General features: G+C 50.0%; 7 protein-coding genes across 9 annotated transcripts; 4 read left to right on the forward strand and 3 right to left on the reverse strand.

Annotated features, from left to right (window-relative positions):
• Nucleotides 1-1735: 1735 nt before the first annotated feature.
• On the forward strand, nt 1736-3150 carry LOC128273836 (uncharacterized). The gene is made up of 4 exons (XM_053011890.1): nt 1736-1879; nt 1950-2640; nt 2717-2986; nt 3047-3150. The coding sequence occupies exons 1-3, from the start codon at nt 1736-1738 to the stop codon at nt 2962-2964; spliced, it is 1083 nt and encodes a 360-aa protein (XP_052867850.1). The 3' UTR covers nt 2965-2986; nt 3047-3150.
• Nucleotides 3151-7149: 3999 nt separating this feature from the next.
• On the reverse strand, nt 7150-8138 carry LOC128271141 (ribonuclease H1). Its single transcript, XM_053008580.1, has 3 exons — nt 8047-8138; nt 7599-7979; nt 7150-7531 (listed from the first exon to the last, which is right to left on the reverse strand). Exons 1-3 carry the CDS (start codon nt 8136-8138, stop codon nt 7150-7152), a joined length of 855 nt encoding a protein of 284 aa, XP_052864540.1.
• A 431-nt stretch (nt 8139-8569) lies between these two features.
• On the forward strand, nt 8570-10057 carry LOC128274128 (60S ribosomal protein L10). The gene is made up of 4 exons (XM_053012227.1): nt 8570-8613; nt 8851-8879; nt 9109-9414; nt 9619-10057. Exons 2-4 carry the CDS (start codon nt 8857-8859, stop codon nt 9947-9949), a joined length of 660 nt encoding a protein of 219 aa, XP_052868187.1. The 5' UTR covers nt 8570-8613; nt 8851-8856; the 3' UTR covers nt 9950-10057.
• A 318-nt stretch (nt 10058-10375) lies between these two features.
• Nucleotides 10376-12651, forward strand: LOC128271206 (mitochondrial-processing peptidase subunit alpha). Of its 2 annotated transcripts, none has more exons than XM_053008648.1 (3): nt 10376-10568; nt 10635-12040; nt 12121-12651. In XM_053008648.1, the coding sequence occupies exons 1-3, from the start codon at nt 10513-10515 to the stop codon at nt 12291-12293; spliced, it is 1635 nt and encodes a 544-aa protein (XP_052864608.1). In that variant the 5' UTR covers nt 10376-10512; the 3' UTR covers nt 12294-12651. The 2 variants fall into 2 exon arrangements, with proteins under 2 accessions (XP_052864608.1, XP_052864609.1); XM_053008649.1 differs by having other exon boundaries at nt 10641-12040.
• A 527-nt stretch (nt 12652-13178) lies between these two features.
• Nucleotides 13179-17162, reverse strand: LOC128275362 (endoplasmic reticulum transmembrane helix translocase). 2 transcript variants are annotated; one of them, XM_053013840.1, is made up of 5 exons: nt 16880-17162; nt 14390-16846; nt 13989-14328; nt 13653-13929; nt 13179-13582 (listed from the first exon to the last, which is right to left on the reverse strand). In XM_053013840.1, the coding sequence occupies exons 1-5, from the start codon at nt 17145-17147 to the stop codon at nt 13466-13468; spliced, it is 3459 nt and encodes a 1152-aa protein (XP_052869800.1). In that variant the 5' UTR covers nt 17148-17162; the 3' UTR covers nt 13179-13465. The 2 variants fall into 2 exon arrangements, with proteins under 2 accessions (XP_052869800.1, XP_052869799.1); XM_053013839.1 differs by having other exon boundaries at nt 14390-17162.
• A 1250-nt stretch (nt 17163-18412) lies between these two features.
• On the forward strand, nt 18413-19328 carry LOC128275364 (GILT-like protein 1). The gene is made up of 2 exons (XM_053013841.1): nt 18413-18721; nt 18806-19328. The coding sequence occupies exons 1-2, from the start codon at nt 18413-18415 to the stop codon at nt 19223-19225; spliced, it is 729 nt and encodes a 242-aa protein (XP_052869801.1). The 3' UTR covers nt 19226-19328.
• Nucleotides 19329-20238: 910 nt separating this feature from the next.
• On the reverse strand, nt 20239-22268 carry LOC128273404 (ruvB-like helicase 2). Its single transcript, XM_053011355.1, has 2 exons — nt 22218-22268; nt 20239-21914 (listed from the first exon to the last, which is right to left on the reverse strand). The coding sequence occupies exon 2, from the start codon at nt 21804-21806 to the stop codon at nt 20373-20375; it is 1434 nt and encodes a 477-aa protein (XP_052867315.1). The 5' UTR covers nt 21807-21914; nt 22218-22268; the 3' UTR covers nt 20239-20372.
• Nucleotides 22269-22725: the final 457 nt, after the last annotated feature.

A 22725-nucleotide genomic window follows, 5' to 3' on the forward strand; every position in this document is an offset into this window, starting at 1 on the left:
TGTCCGTGACGGTTCGTGTCTGTCTCTGATTGAAAGAAGAAAGTAGAACCGTCCCGCTGCATACGCTGTTTTTTGAGTCCTGATGGTGCGCCACCGATCGTCCTTTCGGTTTATCATTTAACGATATCGTGTCCGGCGGCACCTCACCTCACTCCTGAAGCCCTTTTTGGCCCTGGGCGAGAACCGGGGCCGGCTACATTAAAACCACATCATGTTAACATCATATTTCCCAACAAGGTGCCTTCGGTGGACTCCCTGCGCTAACGAGCAGCAGCAGAGTCCGGGCCGTGGGCGACGGACGGTTTCCGCGGAGATTACGTACGACACGAGCCGGCGCCACCGTGATGTCTGACGAATCAGCACGCACCTTCGCTGTTCGATATATAGTAGCAGCCGGCCCGGTCGGTGCTGTGCCATCGATTGGGTGGCCCGGAGCCTTCCTTAGAACGCGGCCGTGACCACGTGATTCGCCGCCCGTATATCGGTGCTACTGCTGCTACTGCTAATCAGTGTTGCTAGACACTTTGTGTGACCCTAATCCACCGGAAGTCTGCCGGGGTGCGAAGATATCGGGGAGATAGTGTGTAAAATGTAACCCAAATTAATCACGGTATCGCTAATCCGTCCATTTACGCGCCTTGTTCCGCGAGTGGCGCAACCCGGGGGGCGTGTGGGGTCAGAAACATATCGCTCGTGGGCTAATACCTACTTAGCAACATGTCATTGTCACAACACGACTTCCAGTTATCGATCGTATCGATCTGTTTCTTAGGCCCCCGAACCTGTCGCAGCGCAGAGGTCCTTTTTATGAGCCTCAAATGTGTGTGGATTCGGTAGTTTACCTCTGTCAGGCCATCGCGTGATTCGCACACGTACTGCTCGTGCCCGTGGAATTACGCTAGCGCCAAGAATCGGTCTAGACTCCCGGAACGACCGTGCCGATGTACACCAACAATGTGCCGATGTGCGGTGGTCGGCGCCTTTAATGAAGGGGTGCTTATTTGAACTCACTTGCGCCCGGAACGCCACCTCAGCCGAGGAACATCTGCATATGCTTTCCACGGGAAAAAAGGAGGCCCGCGCGAGATGCGCGGCCAGAGAGAGGGTCCATTAGCTCGAACACGGTTCACAGTGGAGCCAGGTCACAAATCGCGGAACCTGAATGACAGGGAACATCGGTCGGTCAGGTGCATTTGAAGGGCAATGCGTGGCTGCGAGCGAAAAAAACATGCAAAACGAACCCCGAAAGTCGCACCCAGAGAAGGGCAAAAGGGAGTTTCCGATGCGCGCTTTATCGGGGCCACTGTTTGTCTGTTGATATACAGAGTAAATATTTTGCTCTAACACACATTACACTTACTTGCATGTTTATTGTGTCACCCAATTCCCTATCAGAGGCCGCGGCTCGATTAGCTCGATCAGGAATTGGAAGCGACGGGATACCGGCGGCAGTAGCTCGCAACTTCCTATCATCAGTGGAACTGGTAGCAGTAGAATTTCGCCACAGCAGTAAATGTGATCGTAACCGTAACAAGGACCCCGGTGCCAAGCCCGAAGCAACAAGAAGCAGGAAATCGTGTGTGTTTTAGGCTAAAACAGAGAGAAGGAGAGATAGAAGACCAAACGGAATTTAGAATAATTCACATCAAACGCCTGAAGCCGCCCGAGGCGAACACTTACCGGACGGAGCGCGAAAGTAGACCGTGTAACGGCGGCCGAAGGAGGATACGGAACCATGAGAACGAAACCGTTTCTCCTCATCCTGACGTGCGTGGTAATGACCACGTTTCTTCTGATCCTCTTCAGTTCCGCCGGCCAGCAGAATGATTCGCTGAAAAGCATCGTCTCCCAGACGCACCAACAGTTCCGCAACTTCAAGGTGAGAAGCAGAAGTTGGAATTTCCGTTAACAATTTCCTTTACTCTGATTTCTTTCCCGGCCCGTTTCAGAAAAATCTCCGTGAATCCAACAGTGACCCCCGGCCAGAGATCGATCCGAAGTACCTGGCACAGCTTGGTTTCACGCAACCACTGTACAATGGGAGCCGAGCGAACTTCACGATCGTCACGTACGCGCTGCCGGGCGATCTGGCTTCGACGGTGCTGTACGTGCAGAGCATGGCGCTGAAGCTGCCCAACCAGGCGCTGTTGGTGTACGATCTCGGTCTGAGCGAGACGGATCTGCACACACTGCAAGCGTTCTGCAACAGTTCCACGGCGCACTGCACCGTGGTAACGTACGATCTGAGCCCACTGCCGGCGCACGTGGCCGACCGAAGCATGCACGCCTTCCGGCCAATCCTTATCCACGATGCGCTTGCCCGCTCGAAGGTGATCCTGTTCACCGAGAACAACGTCCGGTTGCGGGGCGGTCGCAATAGTGCGCGAGACATCGAGGAGATGCGGGTACGGACGGAAAACAGCAGCTCCGGTGTGCTGGGTTGTGCCACGAAGCAGCCCGTTACCAGCCGGACCCATCCGAAGATGTTCGAGTACTTTGAGATTGCGGTGGACAACTTTTTCTTCCTGCCCATGACGTCGCTCGAGTTTGTGTTCTTTCGCAACAGTGCGACGGTCAACGAGAAGGTGCTCCTGCCGTGGGTCCGCTGTGCGCTGACACTCGAGTGTCTGCATCCGATCGGTTAGTGCGTCCGTTGATGGGGCTCGTTTGGGAATCCGTTGCTCAACTGTTCCATTATTCTCCCGTCTTGCGTTAGGTGCTCAATCTGGTGGCTGCAAGTACAACAAGAAACCGCTCTATCGGTACTCCGGCTGTCACGCGTACGATACGTGTGCGTTTAACATCATTCTCGGCATGACGTTCGGGTACGACGAGAGCAACTACTCGAACCAGGATCTCGCGAATCTCTACTACCTGGAAACGCTCGAGCAAGCGACCAAGATACTGGAAAACCGGCGGAGAAACATTAGCGACACCTCGGAGCACCCGTTCACGGAGGAATGAGGCGGCAAGGAGTGAAGGACCGGTAAGCGCGGATTCATGGTAGTGGTCCAACTTGGCGTTAACTCCTTTCACTCCGTTGCAGCCATCGGTATATTGCGTTCAGCTTCGCACACCACTTTTAACCTTCTTTCGCCTCGTTCGGTGAGGGCAAATTAAATTACCAAATCATTAACCGACGTAAATAACCATACGCAGAGAGAGCTACACGCAGAACGTGGCCCCGATCGAGGAGGGATGCTTAAAGATTTACATTTCCTGTCGACCACCGTGTCACCCGCGCGCGGGCCAATTAGATGCATCGGCTAGTAGCCGGGCGAGGGGACAGCTAATTAGGATCGGTCCACACGGGTCCACAGCAGCGAAAACTCCCGGACAACCGGAAGTCATAAATCATGCTTGACTTTTGATCACCAGCGAATGGGGTGAAAATTTCGAGGTTTTCCTTTTTCCATCATCGATCACCACAACGCCGCACGAGACCGCATGGAGGCCGCAGTTACGGGCGCCTTTTTCGTGTTCGCTCAAAAGCAGAACGCACTCTGCAGCAATTGTAAATAACTTCGAACCCCGCGTCCACGTATTAGAGTATAGATGTTTGCACTCATTACAACCAGTCGATCCAGTTCTCCTTCACGCCGGCTGCCCCGCGTCCGTAAAGCTTCTGTTGCGCCCCAGCAAAATGGTTCTCGCTGGCGCATGGTTTGTTGTATGGTTCCAATGGGTTTGTTGTTATGCTTTCGTTTCCAGTTTTCAACACATGTTGTTCAGTCACGGCAGTTTGCCCTCACCAGTGTGAGACTCATGTGTTGGAGGGTTTCATAGGTAGGCTTTCGTTGTGTCCGCAAGGACGAGAAAGTGGAGTTTCGGTGATGGTTGGGCGCGGAGCGAACAGCAAACAAATCGACCAAAATCTTAAGAACCACGCGAGACCCGCTAAACCCGGGTTCCCGCTAAAAGATGTGATCTATCGAATGGCCAAGGTTAGCTAGGAATTAGGTACTAGGACTGTGTGTGTGTGTGTGTTTTTTCGTTTGTGTCCATCTTCTTCTGCCCTCGTCCCAATACTACTATTGTACATGTTTTATTCGTTTTGCTTTTGCTTATTTGTGTGCACACATTTGGTTAGAGTTGTTGAATCGTATCGGACAGGAGCCCTGTAGATATTTCGTTTACTGTGTCCAACGTGTGTCTCGGGGGCTAGTGATTACTCAAGGGAAAAGGCGCAAAAGGAAGACATAGTGTGTTAAGCGTGCGTTGTGCGCGCTCGGTGAAGCGGATGGTAGCGGATAGCGCCGGTAGCGCCCTGTGCCAGGGCTAATATAAGATAAAACGAAGGGATTACACAATTTCGACGGATCGACCATTTGCCAAATACTGCAAATACTTGTTTTTAATGGTGGAAGTAACCACGGCGATATACTTTCAGGGTGCGCTTCAATAACATTAAGTAATTAGGGAATGGAAAAGGAATGTTCAAACACGCGAACATCACATGTAGCAGCACCGCAGGGTACGGGTTTTCAAATCATATCCTTTTCTGTTCGCAGTAGCGGGTGTAAGTTGCACACACCCACCTCGTAACTATCAGAAGAAGAGACCCTTGGTACACCGATTAAGTGACAATCAGTTTTCAGTTCTTACTCGCCTAGAATGTGTCTCTTTTGTGCTTTCTGCTCTACTCACCCCAGGTTTTCTCCAGTTTAGGTGCTTTTGCAATACTCAACCAACTTTTTATGTACATTTACTCAAACAATATGTGAACGCGAGGACAGAATCTGCCAATGCTCGCTCTGCTTGCTGCTCTAAATGCATTGTTCCTTCGTTCCCACCTTATTTCGCTTCACTCTCGTCGACAATCATAGAAAATGGGTTTCTTTTTTACTTCTGTCCCTTCCTGAAAGTGAATCTGGTTGCACTAAGACTATGACATTATGAACAGGCGTGAGCGGGGACATAGGGTCAGAGGAAAAGGGCCACGAATGTGCATCTCCGAATAAGCAATTCGAAATCATCTAGTCACGAGCACGACACGGCACCCTCTGGAGCTCGAATCCATTCCCCCCGGGGCAGCGAGCCGCCCGGCACGAGGCAACGGTGCACTCCCACGGCCGCAGATTTACCGGTTTCCTGTGATAGCGCTAGTACTGTGTATAAGGTTTGGTACCGTCCAACAAGTGACCGAAATGGCGCAACCTGGCTCACAAAGTCCACGATCCATCACGTCGCCAGTTTTTTCATTCGTTCGTCTGATGTGTGGTGAAAGTGTTTTGCTTACCGTTCGCTAGGAAATTTACTGATATCGATCGTACGGGGACAGTGAACCGATTTTGGGAGATTCTGATGGTGTTCAAAACGACGCGGCCACCTTGGCTTGGGCACTACAGATTGTGTCGAATTTGTTTTAATCCTTGTTGGGGACGAAATTCAAATTAAGAGGCTGCAGTGCTGGTCATTGCATATTACTGATGCAAGATTACACCGGAAGCCAACGGACTTCCAAACCATTACAGGAATAGAGATTTAAAAACATTAAAAGATCCATCAAAAAATGATCCGCATTCGCCACAAACCTTACCCTCACATATACCAAGCAACATATCTCGGAGCGAAAATTATTATCTGATTTGCACCGTGACGCCCCACGACGAGACCGATGATGGCTGTGGTGGTGGAAGATCGGAAGCAGTGCGTTTCGTTTACGGACAAGCTTCAACGTACGTACCCAGAATGATGGAAAAATAGCAGTAACCCACATCAGCTTTAAATCCATTTACCAACATGCAACAGGAATGATATCAAACCTAATTACAGTAACAAACCAGAGGAACCAAGCGCCAGACCCATACGAAGGTTGGATCGCATAGCAAAAAAAAAATTCACAATAAATCAAAAAACAAAACTGCATGCGAAAAGAAGTAAAAACGCAAGAACACACAATTAGTTGAAAATAATAATATTAAAGATAACGATAAAGATAAAACAGTACTATTAAATATTGATAATAACACAAATAAAGATGAATCTCTACCAACAGTCTGGCGGAACGATCAAGAGAAGATTCTTACCTAACCAACCATACCGCGTTCCACTTAGCGCTGCCCAGTGAATATATTAAATGAAAAAAATCCACAATATCTTCATAGTACTGATTTACGGCCACCACCGAGCGTGGTCCAGGGAAAGCCAGCACGGCCCATCGTGCGGAATGCGCAGGTTTAGAGTTTCGTGTTGGCAATGTGACAAGATTGTAGACGCTTCCGCTCGTTCCGTCTGTACGGCATCGTGTGGTCGAATCGATTTAGGAAGGGAAGGCTGGTGTGCAGCATTACTTTGGCTTAGTTGACGCGATCTGTAAACCTAAACCGATCATAGAACCGAGCACAAATAAGCTCAAACATAAGCTTCCACGATAGTGAGTTCTCGTTTCCGTTTCGGCCAATCGACCGTGGGCGCGTAAGTTAAACAAGTTCAAATATTGTTGATCACTCGAACATCGTCTCGAATGAGGAAATCCGTAGAACCACAAGGTGCCACCTTTGACTTTGTTCCGGTTTAACTTTCTCTCCCTCTCTCTCTCTCTCTCATTCGTTTTCATCCTTTTCTGAGCTTAAAGAGGAACCAACCAAATGGGAACAAAACGTGTTACACTTTTCTCCGTTTTCCACTTTTTGCATCGCACTGGGCTTCATTGTAAGAGCGTTACTCGATAGGGAAGCTAACCACGAACAAAATCGTCGCGAAGTGAGGTAAATAATACAGTACAAGTTAAGGGTCAGAGTGAACAAAATCTCAGCTGCATGATGCATGATGGTAGGCCGAATGGAATGGCGAACTGTAGTAGGCGATGCGAGATAGTAGTAGGGTATAAACTTAACGAAACGTCGATCAAAAGTGAATTAGAACGCGCAAATGCAGAAGAATCAAAGCAAACGCTATTCACAGATGTGCTGTTTTAAGCACATGACCAGCCGAACATTGCGATTAAACCTCGAATCGAGATAATCCCTTCCGCACACAGAGCAGCAGCATTCAAAATGGTTCATAATTAAGAAAAAGTAATTCGCAAGGGGTATACAGATAAGGGGGTAAAGCGCTATTTAATAAAATTTAATTACAATTTCTCATCGCTCCTCGTGTGCCTCATTCTCTTCTTTCTGCACTACCCGTTTCAACGCACGATGGGCCTCAACAATCCTGCTGGTTTCTTCGTTGCTCCCGATACATTTCCGAGCCCTTGCGAGCCAACTGATCGGCTCGCTCGTTACCCAGGATACCGCAGTGCGCGTCAACGTGGTTCCACTTAACCACGATATCACCCGAGCTAAGTTCGCGCTCCAGCTCCACAAAATCAGTCTTATTTTTCACCGGCCCACCACTAGCCAGCGTCCAGTTGCGTCGCTTCCATCCCGGCAGCCACTGCGTGATCGCGTTGATCAGGAACTGCGAATCCGTGTTGATCACCAGCTTTCTGATGCCGTTCCAGCGCGCCAAGCGGATAGCCATCGAAGCAGCCTGTATCTCGCCGCAATTATTCGTCGCGCGTCCACTAACCGGTTTCGATGTGTTACTGTAATGTTCGGACACAAAAGCTCACTAAAACGTTCCGGGCGGCTCTCACCTTTTGCGTGGCTTACAGTGTGTGTCCTTCGGCAAAGTACACTCCCAGGCCGGCCACAGCATCTGGCCTTCCGTTACCCTCGCAGGATCCATCAGTGTAGACATGAACGAAACCCTCGTCATCCTGCAGAAAACTGTGGTCACCGTACTTTACCATCTTACACCCAGGACTCGGTGTCTCTTCGAGCAGTATGGTCCTTTTGGGTTGCTTTTTCAACGGTTCCTCATTGCCGGCTATCGCCAAGGCACTCCGTTTAACACGCTGTGCTGTAACTTTCGTAACATCTGCACTGCCGCCACCCTTATTTTGCTGAATAAATTCGTTTGCCTGATTTTCCGTCGAGAACTTCTTGAACCGAGCACCGGTGAATCCGTTTACCTGCGCTTGGCATTCGGGCCTTGTGTGTAAAAAACGGGATGTAAGACATTTGGTAGAACATTTACGTTTGGTGACCGAACTCTTACCATGTCTTAAAAATCCCCACCTGACGGCCTATGGCAACGGCATAAAAAGGCATGATCCGTGGCACTGTAGGGACCAGCTGTCGGAACCACATTCAGCGTTGCGGCAACGGGCAGTACTCTTCAGGAGGGGAAAAGAGTGGCGCCAAGCTGGACCAAAAACGGCCAAAAGGATCTTTTTGGACCATTTGCATTCAAAACAAAATGTTTACGTTCAACAGAAAATGACATTGTCAAGATGACAAAAGAAGCATTTCCGCTTTATAGCCTGTGCTTAGACCCTGCTTCTTTCGTAATACAAATAATACATTAAAAACCTCGCTTATTGTAAGTTTTAAAAACCGATAATCGATCATTATTAAATGAATGAGTTTTGTGTTTATGGTTCACCTTTAAATAGAACAATTAGTAAACGAAATCCTACCTTGTGTGAACCGTTTCACCCTGTATGTCACACGTTGCAGCAACCCTGCCCCGCTGTCCTTGCAGGCTGTCAAAGTGCTCGGAAAACTTCAACATCTCTTTCCGGCGTGGAGTCTCATTCGGTGAACACGTACCTGTTCACAGAGGGTAAGTTTTACTTGTTCTCTTGGCGTCAATAATTCCCCGGCAATCGAATTGCATCGTTCAACAACGCGACCGCAGATGGTTGCCCTTCGCAATTGTCGATTTGTGATGTTTTTCGATGCAAAAGGGGTCCAAAAATGCCGAAATGCGGGGACCACATTTCCCGTTTGACAGCCGCATGCTGTGTGCGTGTGTCTGTGCGAGTTTTGTTAATTTTGTGCTTTGCTGGATTCTTTTCAGGCCAACATGGGGCGCCGTCCTGCAAGATGGTAAGTAACGTTTGCAAACCGCGATTTACTAGCCTAGTGAGTCGGGTCTTGTCGATCTATGGCGTCCGCGGGAACCATGTTGTTTGATGCTCTAAAAGCGTCCGCCATAGTGCGCGTTGGAAATGTGAAAGGAGGTTCTATGAGTGCGCGGAATGACCTTGCAGTTCCGGACTTACTTCCCGTTTCTATTCTTGAGTTACACTAATCCTCGTTTCTTTTCACGTTTCAGTTATCGCTACTGCAAAAACAAGCCGTACCCGAAATCGCGTTTCTGTCGCGGTGTGCCGGATCCCAAGATTCGCATTTTCGATCTTGGCCGCAAGAAGGCATCGGCCGAGGACTTCCCACTATGCGTGCATTTGGTGTCCGACGAGTATGAACAGCTCAGCTCGGAAGCGCTGGAAGCTGGACGCATTTGCTGCAACAAGTATCTGGTGAAGTTCTGCGGCAAGGATCAGTTCCACATTCGCATGCGTGTCCATCCGTTCCACGTGATTCGCATCAACAAGATGTTGTCCTGTGCCGGAGCTGATAGGTGCGTTCCCTCACATTATTACCGGTTCATTAGGGTTCTCGATGATGATACGCTTTTTCAGAGCATTGGGTTATGATCAACAATCAGTGATTACCCTTTACACGTTGACAAAGACTGATCTTAGTTTGTTATTTGATATGTATTGCAATTTCAATTTGCGCAAGTAATTGATCAATCCGTTTGTTTTGCGTCTCTCCACCGCAGGCTCCAAACTGGAATGCGTGGTGCTTTCGGCAAGCCGCAGGGAACCGTCGCTCGTGTCCACATCGGACAGCCGATCATGTCGGTGCGCTCGAGCGATCGCTTCAAGGCGCAGGTTGTGGAGGCACTGCGTCGTGCCAAGTTCAAGTTCCCCGGTCGCCAGAAGATCTTCATCTCGAAGAAGTGGGGCTTCACCAAGTACGATCGCGAAGAATACCAGAAGCACAGTGACGAGGGTCGCCTGGTGTCCGACGGATGCGGTGTTCAGTTCCGAAACGATCACGGTCCGCTCGCCAAGTGGGAACAGCACCAGCGGGACCGTTTCAGCGCCTAAACGTGACCGAGGCAAATCGGGTCCTTAGCGTACCCTTTTTTTTCTTCTGAACAATAAAGCACTATTCTGCGTCTGAAGTCTTGTACCTCGTTCCGGACGGATACTGAATTCTTTTGTCTTCAGCGTTTTCATTTATAAAAACAAAGCAGCAGAATCATTAGATTATTTGAGAATTGAATTGTTAGGGATCCTTTCTATCCGCTTGGAAAGAGAATTTCATTGGGCCTGGGACTCCTTAACTACAGACCACTGATGGACATTTTTAATCTTCTCTAAAGATTGCAAAATGTTCATTACTTTCCAATATTTTGCACGAATTGCATCATTCAAAATTTCACCGCAATGTAGTTAGTAGCTTTTCCGCTGGGCGGTAGTTATCGGCCCCGAGACGATTGTCAAACTGGACATTTTCCTTCGACACAAGAGATTGTGCTTTGCAGCCAGGAATCCCAGGGCAGGTTGCAAAACATACTGGTAAACTGCTCCTATCGATTCCGTGGTCCTAGTGTCCTTCCGGTACGGTTCAGTTCAGTGTGCCGGTGGCCAAAGTCCGTGTTGAAACGATGTCGTTGCCATACAATTTCCGAGCGCTGACAAAGCGCCTTCTCTTCAACAGATGGTAAGAACGACGAAGCGTTCCAGGGACGAATCGGTCACACAATGACCTCAACTTTCCACATTGCAGCACAAGCACACGGTGGCAGCGATCGTTCACCGGCGGCGAAGTAGGTGGACGTGCCAGCAATTTGAATGGTTCTACCGTAAATGTTCCGTCGAAAGAGATAGTAACTCCACTGCCGCCGCTGTCGCAATCGATGAAGGACCTTCCGCCGGTACAATACGCCCGGCCTGGGGACCAGAAGAACGTGACACAAGTGACACGCCTCAGCAATGGATTGCGCGTTGCGTCGGAAAATCGCTTCGGACAGTTTTGCACCGTCGGAGTAGTGATCGATTCCGGGCCGCGATACGAGCTCGCATACCCGAGCGGCATATCGCATTTTCTGGAAAAACTTGCCTTTCAATCGACCGGCGACTACAGCGAGCGAGATGTGATTTTCCGTGAACTCGAACGACACGGCGGTATCTGCGATTGCCAAAGTTCCCGGGACACGTTCGTGTACGCCGCCAGTGCCGATAGCCGGGGCTTAGAATCGGTCACACGCATCCTGTCGGAGGTAGTGCTAAGACCACGGCTGTCGGTGGAGGAAATTGAACTCGCCCGGCAAGCGGTACAGTTCGACCTGGAAACGCTGGGCATGCGACCGGAACAGGAACCGATTGTGATGGACATGGTGCATGCGGCTGCCTACCGTGACAACACGCTCGGTTTCCCGAAGCTCTGTCCGGTGGATAATGTGCCAAAGATTGATCGCAACACGCTGCTGTCGTACCTGGGGCATCACCATACTCCCGACCGGATGGTTCTGGCTGGCGTTGGTGTTCCACACGATGAACTGGTCCGGCTGGCGGAGCGATTCTTCTTGGAGGGATCGGCCACGTGGGAAGTGGAATCGAAACGCGCGTCCGCGCATCCGAAAACTGTCGATAAATCAGTGGCCCAGTACACTGGTGGATCGAAACTGGAAGAGTGTGCCATTCCGGTGTACGCAGCCGTTGGACTGCCGGAGCTGGCCCACGTCGTGATCGGGTTGCGTGGCTGCTCGCATCAGGATAAAGATTTCATTGCCATCTGCGTGCTGAACATGATGATGGGTGGTGGAGGTTCATTTTCGGCCGGCGGCCCCGGCAAGGGCATGTACACGCGGCTTTACACGAACGTCCTCAATCGGTACCATTGGATGTACAGTGCAACGGCATACAATCATGCCTACGCCGACACGGGCCTCTTTTGCATCCATGCCACGGCACCACCGACTCACGTGCGCAATCTGGTCGAAGTGATCACGCGTGAACTGTACACAATGCAATCGCGACCCGGCGATCAGGAGCTGCGTCGTGCCAAGACACAGCTGCAATCGATGCTACTGATGAACCTCGAGGCGCGCCCCGTTGTGTTTGAGGACATTGGACGGCAAGTGTTGGCGACGGGCGAACGGCGGCGACCGGAACACTTCATTCAGGCAATCGGTACTAATCGCAAAAAAGGGGCGATGACGAAACGGTAAAACGCATCTAACATTTTTGTCCTTTTCTATTACCACTTGCAGAACAAATTACCGCCGAAGACGTGCAGAACGTGGCCCGTAAGATGCTCTCCACGGCACCGGCGCTTGCCGCTCGCGGTGAAATTAAAGGCATTCCGGATGTGAAGGATATTCATGCAGCACTCACTAACGAAGGTCGATTACCGGGAAATCGGCGGTTGACGCTCTTTCGATAGATAGCTGATTCGGTTTTCCTGACTGCTTTCAATCCAGCTTTTTGTCGCGTTTTATCTTTAGTTAATGATGTTTTTGAACGATTGATCGGTGTTGTCGTCGGAAGGCTTTAATAACATTTTGGGTGGATAAAAGCAAGACAGTACTGTGTAGATAGCCAAGAAGACTGGCCCCAGGGGAGGAGGTCAGTTCGGCAAAGCGATGCTAAGAGCACTGTTATACGTAGACTGTCCACTTCTGACATCAACTGATGATTTCAGAAGTGGAGAATCGTAAAACCTCAAAAAAATAAAATACATCAATAAGAGAGAATGAGATTTGTCCCACTTCTCCGACCGGGAGCTTAAAACATGAGCGTTAACTCGTACTTCAAAAGCTTGTGCCCTTTTTCTTCCTGCAGAATCGTTACGGATGCTCCCAAAGTGCCAGAACTCCTTTCAAAACGTTTTATTTTTTCGTCGTGTTTGCCCTTCCTTCCTTTTTGCATGTTTATTTTAATTCGCTATCATTTGTCTCTCTTTTTGCAATCATAAAATTACTTGTAATGCATCGCCCGAAACACGCGATAGACACTTGGCAAGGACTTCTCAAAGAGGAACGGGCCTAGTTTCGAATAACATGAACGTTAAGAACCACGAAACAGCATTCAAATGTTACACTTAAATATAGCCGCCCCCTGATTAAAAACAAAATGTTTGAGAATTCATCTTCCACTTCGCCGCCCGGTCTATCTTTACCATCATGAAACAGATGGTGGCACACTGAATAGAGCGATTTGTTTTTATTTTTGGATAATTAAACTAGCTGCCCCTCACGAGAATAAAAATAAATCTGACGATTTATTTTAATATTAACGAATCTTGTTTAAGATTGGTCCTACCGGGTGCTTCATTGGTAGGTGAAAACATAATTTAAATGCGCGCATTTGTATCTGTAAACTTCCCCGATCCTATCAATAATCGCACGGTTCCGTTTCACTCCGTTGTTCAGTGGTTATCGAAGAAAGTTCGGTGAAGGCTCCCCGCTTTCTGGCATCTATCTATTGTGTACGTGCACACTCAACAATCGTGTACGAATTGCAGATTTTTCGATCAAAAAAACTACCCCTCGGTTTCGTTACATTTAATTGTGTCCCTCTGTCGACCCCGTTGCGTTGATGGATCGACGAACGGAGTTAAGTAATGATGTCCGACTTTCGACGCGTTTCGCCGAAGAGAAACGAACAGATGCGATCGACTAGGTAGGCCAGCAGCATGTCCGCTATCAGTACGGTGACAAGAATTCGGCGAAACTGTCGAAAAGAAACAATAGGTCACAATTAGTTTCATTACACAAGCTTCCCACCGTGTGAGTCCACTTACATCCGCTTCGAAGTCGATGACATCGAAGGTGGCGAGCAGATCGGGCAAAACGCCCAGCGCCAGGCACAGGACCATCGCGCTCGAGCTGAAGATCGCGTACGAGAGCAATCGGTTTTCCCGTAGGCTCTCCATGAACGGGTGGCCCTTGTAGTTGACGGCCACCGTTGCAATCTGCATCGCGATACCGATAATGTACACCGTGCTGTTCACGATGTTCGGTTCAAACTCTTGCTTCTCATCCGGATCCAGATCGACGTTCAGCTTTACTTTGCCTTCCCTACGAAACGAAAAGACTTGGTCACATGAGATGAACAAGCGATAGCAACGTGCTCTTACCTTGGGGGCAAACGTAGATTGGCTTCGTGCACCATGTAAATGAGGGCCGCAAAGTGGACCGCAAACTGTGCCAGGATTGTGCTCACCGAGTACAGGTTGAAGATGTTTGGCAGTGGCGCCTGCTTCGATAACACCTTCAGTGGTTTGGAGCGCGTTATGAACAGAAAGCAGGCGGCGGTTAACAGGCCGTGCAGTGTGAGCTGCATATCGCTATGCTTCACGCCGTCGATGTACAACACCGACTGGCAGTAGGCGGAGATCAGTGCGTTGAGGGCAAGGATTTTGAACATCTGCAGCGTGGTCACCAGCGTGCATCGGCCTTGCTTGATTATGTGACACACTGTAAGCAGATGAGAAATGTTTAGCAACGGGTGCCGAAATCGGATCGGATCGAAACTTACCACAGTTGATGGACGTAAGACGACTGGTGAAAGGAGCGGCGATGCTCGCATCACCCAGCTTCACAATCTGCACTTGCTCTTCGTCCATCTCCTTCAGGGCTTTTTGCAGTCTCTCCTGGTTCTCTTTGGCCCTCAGGAGTGCCCTTTCACGCGGTGTCAACTGCCGACGGTTCACTTCGTCTGCTGCCGCTGCCGCGTTTGGCCCAGCAGCCGCGGCACCTTTGAGCGCTTTCTTTTTTTCTTCCTTCTCTTCCTGCTGTTCCCTTTGCTGTTTCCGCTCGGCACGGGACGGTAAGTGGCTGAGCAGCGACACGCCGACGTGCGCGTGTTTCAACGCTCCGACGTCGTTCGTTCCGTCACCGCACATTAGCGTGTAGTAGCCGAGCTTCTTGAGTGTCGTGATGACGTACTCTTTCTGCTTTGGAGCGAATCGCGCAAAAACGGTCACATACGGCATAATCTGCTGAAGGTAGGAATGCCGTTCACGATCCAGATACTGCAATCCTTCACCGGTGATACAGAAATCATACTCTCGGTACAGCTTCTTGACGGTGCTCGCATCGAGCGGAATGCTTAGCTCCCGACTGACCGATTCCCAGTGCCAGTCCGTGTCCTCGGTTTCGCTCCCAGCATCCGGCGGTGTTAGGACGACGATCGTGCGCCGACTGAAGCGTAGCTCCTTTGCGACATGGCACGCCGTCAGCGGATTGTCGCCCGTGATCATCATCACCTTGTGCGAGGCCTGAATGATCTCCTTGATGGCGGACTTTGAGTCCGGTTTCAATGGACAGGAAATGATGAGAAACCCTGCAAACTCCAGGTCCCGCTCTACGTCATCGCGCTTCAGTTCGCGCACCGTATTGTTGTCGAGCGGACCGAACGCTTTGTAGCCGAGTGCGAGGACACGGGCCCCGCGGCGTGAATATTCGAGGTAGGTACGCTCATAGTGGTCCGGTACGGTGCGTAGCATTTTAACGACCACTTCCGGGGCTCCCTTGACTGCGCCGATGTAGCATGTTTCGTTAGAGTACGGCACCAGATAGCCGGCCAGCACGGACATCCGTTTGAGGGACGACGAAAAGTGGAATCGATGGTAGATCCGTAGAGCTTTGAATTTCGATCGCCTCGGCACCACCGTGTCGCCCTTCGTAAGGTTCCAGTCGATCGCCATAAGGGTGGCCTTTTCGAGCGGATCACCGACAAGCCCTTCGTCGAGCTGCACCAGTGAATGGCACGAAGCCAGCACGTGTACCGGTTGCTCCGGGATCTCTCCGATCGGTACGATCGATGCATCCGCGCGCAATCCGGCCACACCTTCGACCTGCAGATTATCACTCGTCAGGGTGCCCGTCTTATCGAAGCAACAGATTTGCACCTTTCCGGCAAACGGCATACGGAACGGTTCCGTGCAGTACACGAACACTTTGGCCAGCTGCAGTAGCGACGTATTGACGGCCAGCGACAGCTCGATGGGGAGATCGGGCGGAATGATTGCCGTTAGGATGAGCGTACACTCGAGGAACAGTTTGTAGCGATTCCGTTCCGGGTCTGCTGTTCCCTTGATCCACACGTACGTGGCCGCTGCGATCGCAAACACCAATAGGAAAAGGATGAACGCGAATGTTTCCAGGTTGTTCTCGGTGACGCGCTTCACACCGAACAGGATCGTGCGCAGTAGCTTGCCCTGCGAGGTGTTGAATCCTGTCCGCAGAACGTACCCGATGCAGCCATTGTCCGGCGAACGCATCGCTCCCTTGCTGGGTGCGGAATGTTGCACCACTTTGGTGCCCCGAAACAGGACGTGCAACTTTCCGTCCGCTTCGACGTCGAGCACCTTCTTGTGCTCGTCCGTGTTGTTTTCGAGCGATTCCTTCATCTGTGGCACGGATTCGCCGGTCAGCATGCTTTCATCGACAATGCACGATCCGCGGATCAGAAGCAGATCGCACGGGACCAGATTTTCGTCCTGCGACCGTGTTACGGCCACCAGATCGCCCGGTACGAGCTTGGCCGAGTTGACTGGTCTCCAGCGGCGCTGGCGAAACACATTCACCAGGTACGGCTTGTTGCCCATCTTGCGGATCTCCGACAAGTTGCGGAGCTGCTGCTGCACCAGAACGCACTCGAAAACGACCAGCATGCAGAGTGTGAACAGCGAGTAGTACATGTACTCGTCCAGACACCAGAGCAGCACCGAGAAAATCTGAAACACGAAAAACGGTGCCGTGGCGCGCTCTTTGAAGAGCTCGAAAAATTCGGGCACCACCATTTCCATCTCGTTATCTCCGTAAGTGCTGAGCGCTAACGCCACATCCGCTTCCTCTAGGTGCCCCTTCGACTCGTAGTACTCCTCGTACGTGCGATGGACCGGAAACTCGACACTGCGAAACTGGGCCTTATCCGAGTCCCAGATGTACTTGGTTTTTTGAAACATGAACCAGTACATCAGTTCTGCTTCTGCGTTCCCCGTTTCGGCGCCTCCGTCGACACCGGACGCATTCTGCTGGTGAATGCGCACCAGCTCCGATGTTCCGTTGTTCTCGGTCGGAATCACTTTGGCAATCGAACCCCGGCACGGGACCTTCGTCTTACGACAGTTGACGAACGTTTGCACGTGAACGCTCCAGAAACAGCACAGGCACACCAGAATCTGCGTGAAGCCGATGCAGGCCAGCACCGGAAGACCGGCGTCCCAATATTCATCGGCTCCAAACAGCCAGAAGTACAGCCACAGAGCGTAGAGCACCATGAACGGCATTACGGAACCGCTCAGCACCACCGGCAGCGGGATGTGGATGGACACGTACTGGACGAGATCGTCGAGAGTGCCCCGCCGGTCGGTCCCCTTCGCAACCAACCCCTGCGTCTCGTACCCCATTATCGTGGTTCGAAGTCCTGCTCCACGTAACTCTCTGGCAGTCTTTAGCGATGGGTTCTCTGTGTCCACCGCAACCCTCTTACGAACCGCTCGCGCAGAGGTTGGTCGGCAATCTCTTTTTTCTGGCTAGCACTGAATCATTTTACAAACGCACCTTTCGAAGGGCCCCCTTTCGACATCCAACGAATAGACGGGGCACGTGATTGGTTCCGTACCCGGTTTTGGGAGCAACCGATTCTCGGAGAAGTTGGGGTGGCCGCAAATATTCCTTCCGCTCTCCCAACCGGCCAACCGAGCGTTTTCTGCCGTCCACAGCGAAAACACGGGCACTTAATCGCGTGTACGAATTCGTGGCAAGAATCGGTGCTTGAGAATGATGCAGAAATAGTAAATTTTGACAGTTTGGTCGAGCCGCCAAGGTAGAGATCCTTTACAGGAAGCGCGCAAAATCGTTTGAATTTTGCGAGCCACAAAACATCGATACGACCATTGATTTTGTTTAATTATAGCCTGAAGGAAAACGATCGATTGTGAGATAAATGGTTGGGCATTTGTAACGTAACTCTTGATTGGTTATCCGTTTGCCAGTATTGATAGTGGACAATTATTTCGTTTGAAAAATGCCGAAACATCGAAATGTCTTCGATGACATGAACGTCAACATGGGCAAAACATCGAAAGACGCAGTCGACGGCGACGCTAACGAGCTGATAAGAAAAAGTTCTCCATCTTACAACAAGCCTCGGGCTTGGGAGAAAACCAGTTAAAATCGAGACCAGAATCAGGCGGAACTGGCCACGAAACGTGCAGCCCCTTCTTCATAACTGTTTCGTTATTTGTGTTGCGTTCGCGTCAGTAAAAAAAACCGTCAAATCATCGCGATTCCATTTTGTCTGTCCGATGGAAAGTTAGTAACTGCCGCACGAAAGAACGGTCTGGCTAGAAAACGTGCGCTGGGACTAATTACACCCAAAACATCATTATCAAATCGTTGTGTATCAACAAGCGCACGCACTCGATAACGATAGGTCCACATCATCGAACCACGCCACGTATCGAACAAAGTTAGGGCGCCATCACTGAAAGCAGCTACCGTCAGCAAAAACCGTTCCGTTTTAAGATACTTCAATAGAACAAGAGAGAAAATGTTCCAAAAACGGCAGCTTCGTTTCATCTATCTCGTCATACTGATCGTTGTGATCGTGTTGATTTACAAAAGTTTTACCAGCCCCCATCGATCGTCGTCGGATGAGGAACACGGTCCGGACGCCAGAGTGGAACAAACGTCCGATGAAGCCGCTCCAAAGCCGTCCGATGCTCCGATTTACGTGATGGTGTTCTACGAGGCACTGTGCCCCGACTCGAAGTACTTTGTGCTGCGTCAACTACAGCCCGCCTTCCAGCGAGCGCCTTCGATAATGGAAATTCAGTTCATTCCGTACGGCAAGGCGACGGTAAGTTTTGCGCTGTTCTACGAACGATTCTCGTTCAGCTTTTCTTATTCTCGCTTTTTTGTGCTTCGTTTCCCACGCCAACAGACCACCACCAAACAGGACGGATCATTGGCGTTCGATTGTCAGCACGGACCGATCGAGTGTGAAGCAAACATAATCCACGCGTGCGTTGTCGAAGCAGTGCACGATGCGAAAACGCGGCTCGATATGGTGGCCTGCATGATCCGCGATAATATTATTCCGCGGGAGTCCTTCCAACGATGCGCCAAAGAGCACGGTGTGGAGATCGAATCGATACAAAAGTGCTACGACAGTCCGCATGGTGCCGAATTGCTAAAGTTGCACGGTGAGGCGACACACGCCCTGCGACCGCAGGTTAGCTTCATACCGACGATCACGCTCGATGGATCGCAGGGCAATCAGAAGACGATTCTGAAGGATCTGTTCGGCTCCGTGTGCCAGGTGGCTGCCGGCAGAGGGCCGCTGCCGGAGGTGTGCAAATGATAGCAGCTAGTGTTGCACTTTTTCGTCCGCTACTTGCAGACGGAGGTGTTGGACGAGTTCCGGCAGCTTCCGGGACAGTTGCGTCGCGGGGTGTATTGGCTGTTGAATTAAACGTGCCCCATCCTTCAGGGAACGAGGCAGACCGCGCACCCATACGTTGAAAAGTCAATGGCATATTTCTTTGTTAGAGAGTGGCCCCGGACACGGGTTGCTACCTTAAACGAATGTTTATTTATGTTTTCCTCCATTTATAGTCATTTCTGTTTCTGTAATGAGTCCGTTGTGTTAATGCAGATATTAGTAGTGTTTGACTTCCATGTTAAACTGTACATCCGATTACCGAGTACGGGAAAAATCTTCCACAATGATTGTTTCTATTGCGAGTTAATAGTTAATGTTCTACCACCCAACCTCATCGACCGCAAGTCAAATAGTCCATACGATCAAATTAAATATTAGTCAAATAACTTAAAAGGGGCAACTGATCCGCCCCGACCGTAGCAGGTAGTATTAAAGGAAACAGGTGAAAGTAAAAAAGTAGCACAATTACCATGATTTCAGTTGTAGAAAAACAATACCCGAATGCAATGCTCCTCGGCGCAAAGCGTGCAGAGTGTGGCAAAGAAACGGTCGTGTCTACGTTTGTGTAAGTCAGTTGCATGTGTCCAACCGTGGGATAGTAAAACAGAACAAAGGCCCCAACCGGGATACCGGTCAGCAGTGATCTCTGAGAGATTCTTTCGAGTCCTTTGCGTATATTGCCCCGTCCCGAACATTTGCATTTCCGAAGGTTCTGTTTGGTGATATTTATGTTAGGCAGTGAACGATTGAGGCTGAAATTGTCGTTAAGATTAGTAGAATGTGGGTATAATTTAATAATGATACAAAAACAGTAGAAATAAATTTCCTCCGAAGCAGTATTTTCGTCGGTGCATTGGTTCTGTCGCTATTGAGAAAAAGGTTCACGCATAAAATGTGGTTGGGTTGTGTTCAATGCTCTCGTCGAGCGTCATTTATTCATTCAAACTTCTTCACGACTCGTCTCCGGTCAATCAACCTCTTCTTACATATTAGTTTATGAAATTATTCGTAAAATTCAAGCATGTCTTATGAGCTTTATAATATAGAGCATGCTCGCATACGGCTTTTAGTTTCCCTCCACTTCCATCGGTTGTTGCTGCTGCGCTGGCTGTGCCTGTTCACCATCAGCGCCTGGTCGCGGGAGACTATCGTCATAGAAAAGATATTCATCCTGGTACTCTTTCAGTATCTTGCTCGAGCGCTTCTCGTCCAGAAACAGCGAATAAACCTTGCGAATGTCTTCGACCGTTATTTCGGCCCCCTTTCGCCGTTTGCTCACCAAGTTTGCGGTCGTTATCGATTGAATTGCATACCGCAGGCTGGTTTCGGTCGCAATCCTGCCCAGCACCATCAGCGCATCGCTACTAATCTGGCAGTCCTCCTCCTCGCAACGAATCTTCAGAACCTCCTTGATTTCCTTCTCCGTGTACGGTAGCGTACGAATGATGATCATACGATCGAGCAGGTCGATCGGAATGCCGTGAGGACTGCGGTAGTGAGTGCCTCGGATTTTTGTAATACCCCGATTCGTTGCCATCACCACGACGGGAGCCATATCGCTCTCCAGGGCACGGTTCAAGAAGGAGAAACACTCGATATCGAGCATGTGACACTCATCGATAAACAGGACCCCTGGGTTGATTTCGGCTTTGCCTTCCTCGCGCCACTCGATCACCTTGCTGTTGATCTGATCCCGTACTTCCTGTTTAATTTCACCCGTGTCCCCCGCGAAAAGGGCCAGAAAGCCATGCGTCCGGCTGTTGATAACATCGATTTCGTGCAACGACACCGTGTGCACAACTTCCTTACGTTTCTGCAGTTCACCTTCCGGACACTGCACGAAGCGGGTTTGCGTTCCGGTCGCATCATAGTCCCGGGCGCGTGTGAAACTACGTCCCAGTTTGGAAACCTTCCCTGACGCTTTATCGATGGTGATAATGTCACCGGCCTGGATCTTTTCCTTGATGAAACATTCGATGATCTTGTTGCCGAGATCATAGTTCGTTTCCATGTCGGTTGTTTTCATCGTCACTTTGCCCACCTTCTGCCCGGTCCCGGTCGCCGGCCGATCGATCTGTATCTCCACCACTTCACCCTCGATAATTTCCGTTTCCTCCTTGATCCGCAATCCGATGCTCTTGCGTAGCGCCTGCGACAGAGCTTCGGTTTTGTTCATCTCCAGCGAGTAGATCTCAGAGCCGGACATGCTGGTGAAGGGAGTTTCGTTTCCAAGCGCCTGTGCCATACCGACCGCAATGGCCGTTTTGCCGGTACTGGGTTCACCGGCCAACAGGATGCAACGGCCAGCAATCTTTCCTTCCCGCACCATCTGAACCACGATACCGGCAGCTCGACGTGCCTCCTTTTGGCCCACCATGCCCTGCGAGACAGCGCGAGCCTCCAGTACATCGTCTAACCCGAGGCCACGAATGTGCGAATGAGCACCGATACGTTCTATGCGCGTTACGTCGCGAATTTCGATCTTATCCAGTTCGGCCATCTTCGGTCAGTCAATCTGCCTGGCCAGGGGTACTGTCGGGATGATCGAAACACGTATCCAAGCAAACAACGCTGACGGTAGCCTTAGAAACCACTAACAACGGACGGGCTGAAAGTGCAAAGCAGATGTAGAAATCGATACGATTAAAATTGCGTTATTGAGCTTATTTAGTTTGCGCAAAAGAGTTCATCGAGCATCAGTTTTCAATTTTTCAATCTTTCCCGCGAAACAAGGCTCATTTGTTTACAAGCGTGGTCGCGACATGTGCCCGATACAATCTCCTTGTGGAGCGTTGCACTACTGTTAGCAGAGATTGAACGGTAAAACCATGTGAAACCTCTGCGAAACACTTTTTTGCAAGACACTTATCATCTAGTTAATAGTTAAAAGTATGAATATACACTATTTTACCAGTATTTTTGCCTAAATTGTTGCCTGAAACGCGGGATACCGAACGCGAGCTGCCGAATGCTGTTTGTCGGAGGTTATGACAGCTTCGGCGTTCTTTTTATTGACAGTTCGTGTGACAGCAAGGAGTACTAGATTTTGACACACATTTTCAAACAACATGAACTCTCGAATTGGGTGAACTATCTGGAATGAACTCTCTCGAATTGGGTGAACTCTCTGGAATTGGGTGAACTATCTGGAATGAACTCTCTCGAATTGGGTGAACTATCTGGAATGAACTCTCTCGAATTTTATTTTGTAAAATGGGAAAAAAAATCGCATTAAATGTATTTTCCATGTTAAACATTGCTCTTAAGCACTATACCTTCACGTATCGTAGGCTTCAGAATGTGCAACTTGATACGCCAAAAATCTGTCCTTGAACTGAAAGAGTGAATAATTTTGGCAAACGCGTAAAACCGGTTTTCTGCCTTGTGGCGAAAGCTTTCGGGCGCATCAGCTGGGAAAG

Source organism: Anopheles cruzii, chromosome 3 (genome assembly GCF_943734635.1).
Source record: "Anopheles cruzii chromosome 3, idAnoCruzAS_RS32_06, whole genome shotgun sequence".
Taxonomy (NCBI): domain Eukaryota; kingdom Metazoa; phylum Arthropoda; class Insecta; order Diptera; family Culicidae; genus Anopheles; species Anopheles cruzii.

Bases quoted from the DNA above. Each gene is read 5' to 3' on its own strand.
- LOC128273836 (XM_053011890.1), top strand. From the start codon at position 1,736: ATGAGAACGAAACCGTTTCTCCTCATCCTGACGTGCGTGGTAATGACC. The intron at 1,880-1,949 runs GTGAGAAGCAGA...GGCCCGTTTCAG, and splicing joins AACAGTTCCGCAACTTCAAG to AAAAATCTCCGTGAATCCAA. The intron at 2,641-2,716 runs GTTAGTGCGTCC...GTCTTGCGTTAG, and splicing joins CGAGTGTCTGCATCCGATCG to GTGCTCAATCTGGTGGCTGC.
- LOC128271141 (XM_053008580.1), bottom strand. From the start codon at position 8,138: ATGTGGTTCCGACAGCTGGTCCCTACAGTGCCACGGATCATGCCTTTT. The intron at 7,980-8,046 runs GTAAGAGTTCGG...TTTACACACAAG, and splicing joins GTGGGGATTTTTAAGACATG to GCCCGAATGCCAAGCGCAGG. The intron at 7,532-7,598 runs GTAAGCCACGCA...CGAACATTACAG, and splicing joins TTTGCCGAAGGACACACACT to TAACACATCGAAACCGGTTA.
- LOC128274128 (XM_053012227.1), top strand. From the start codon at position 8,857: ATGGGGCGCCGTCCTGCAAGATG. The intron at 8,880-9,108 runs GTAAGTAACGTT...TTCACGTTTCAG, and splicing joins GGGCGCCGTCCTGCAAGATG to TTATCGCTACTGCAAAAACA. The intron at 9,415-9,618 runs GTGCGTTCCCTC...TCTCCACCGCAG, and splicing joins TCCTGTGCCGGAGCTGATAG to GCTCCAAACTGGAATGCGTG.
- LOC128271206 (XM_053008648.1), top strand. From the start codon at position 10,513: ATGTCGTTGCCATACAATTTCCGAGCGCTGACAAAGCGCCTTCTCTTC. The intron at 10,569-10,634 runs GTAAGAACGACG...TCCACATTGCAG, and splicing joins CGCCTTCTCTTCAACAGATG to CACAAGCACACGGTGGCAGC. The intron at 12,041-12,120 runs GTACTAATCGCA...TACCACTTGCAG, and splicing joins ACACTTCATTCAGGCAATCG to AACAAATTACCGCCGAAGAC.
- LOC128275362 (XM_053013839.1), bottom strand. From the start codon at position 17,147: ATGCCGTTCATGGTGCTCTACGCTCTGTGGCTGTACTTCTGGCTGTTT. The intron at 14,329-14,389 runs GTAAGTTTCGAT...ATCTGCTTACAG, and splicing joins TCTTACGTCCATCAACTGTG to TGTGTCACATAATCAAGCAA. The intron at 13,583-13,652 runs GTAAGTGGACTC...TCTTTTCGACAG, and splicing joins TCATCGACTTCGAAGCGGAT to TTTCGCCGAATTCTTGTCAC.
- LOC128275364 (XM_053013841.1), top strand. From the start codon at position 18,413: ATGTTCCAAAAACGGCAGCTTCGTTTCATCTATCTCGTCATACTGATC. The intron at 18,722-18,805 runs GTAAGTTTTGCG...CCACGCCAACAG, and splicing joins TTCCGTACGGCAAGGCGACG to ACCACCACCAAACAGGACGG.
- LOC128273404 (XM_053011355.1), bottom strand. From the start codon at position 21,806: ATGGCCGAACTGGATAAGATCGAAATTCGCGACGTAACGCGCATAGAA.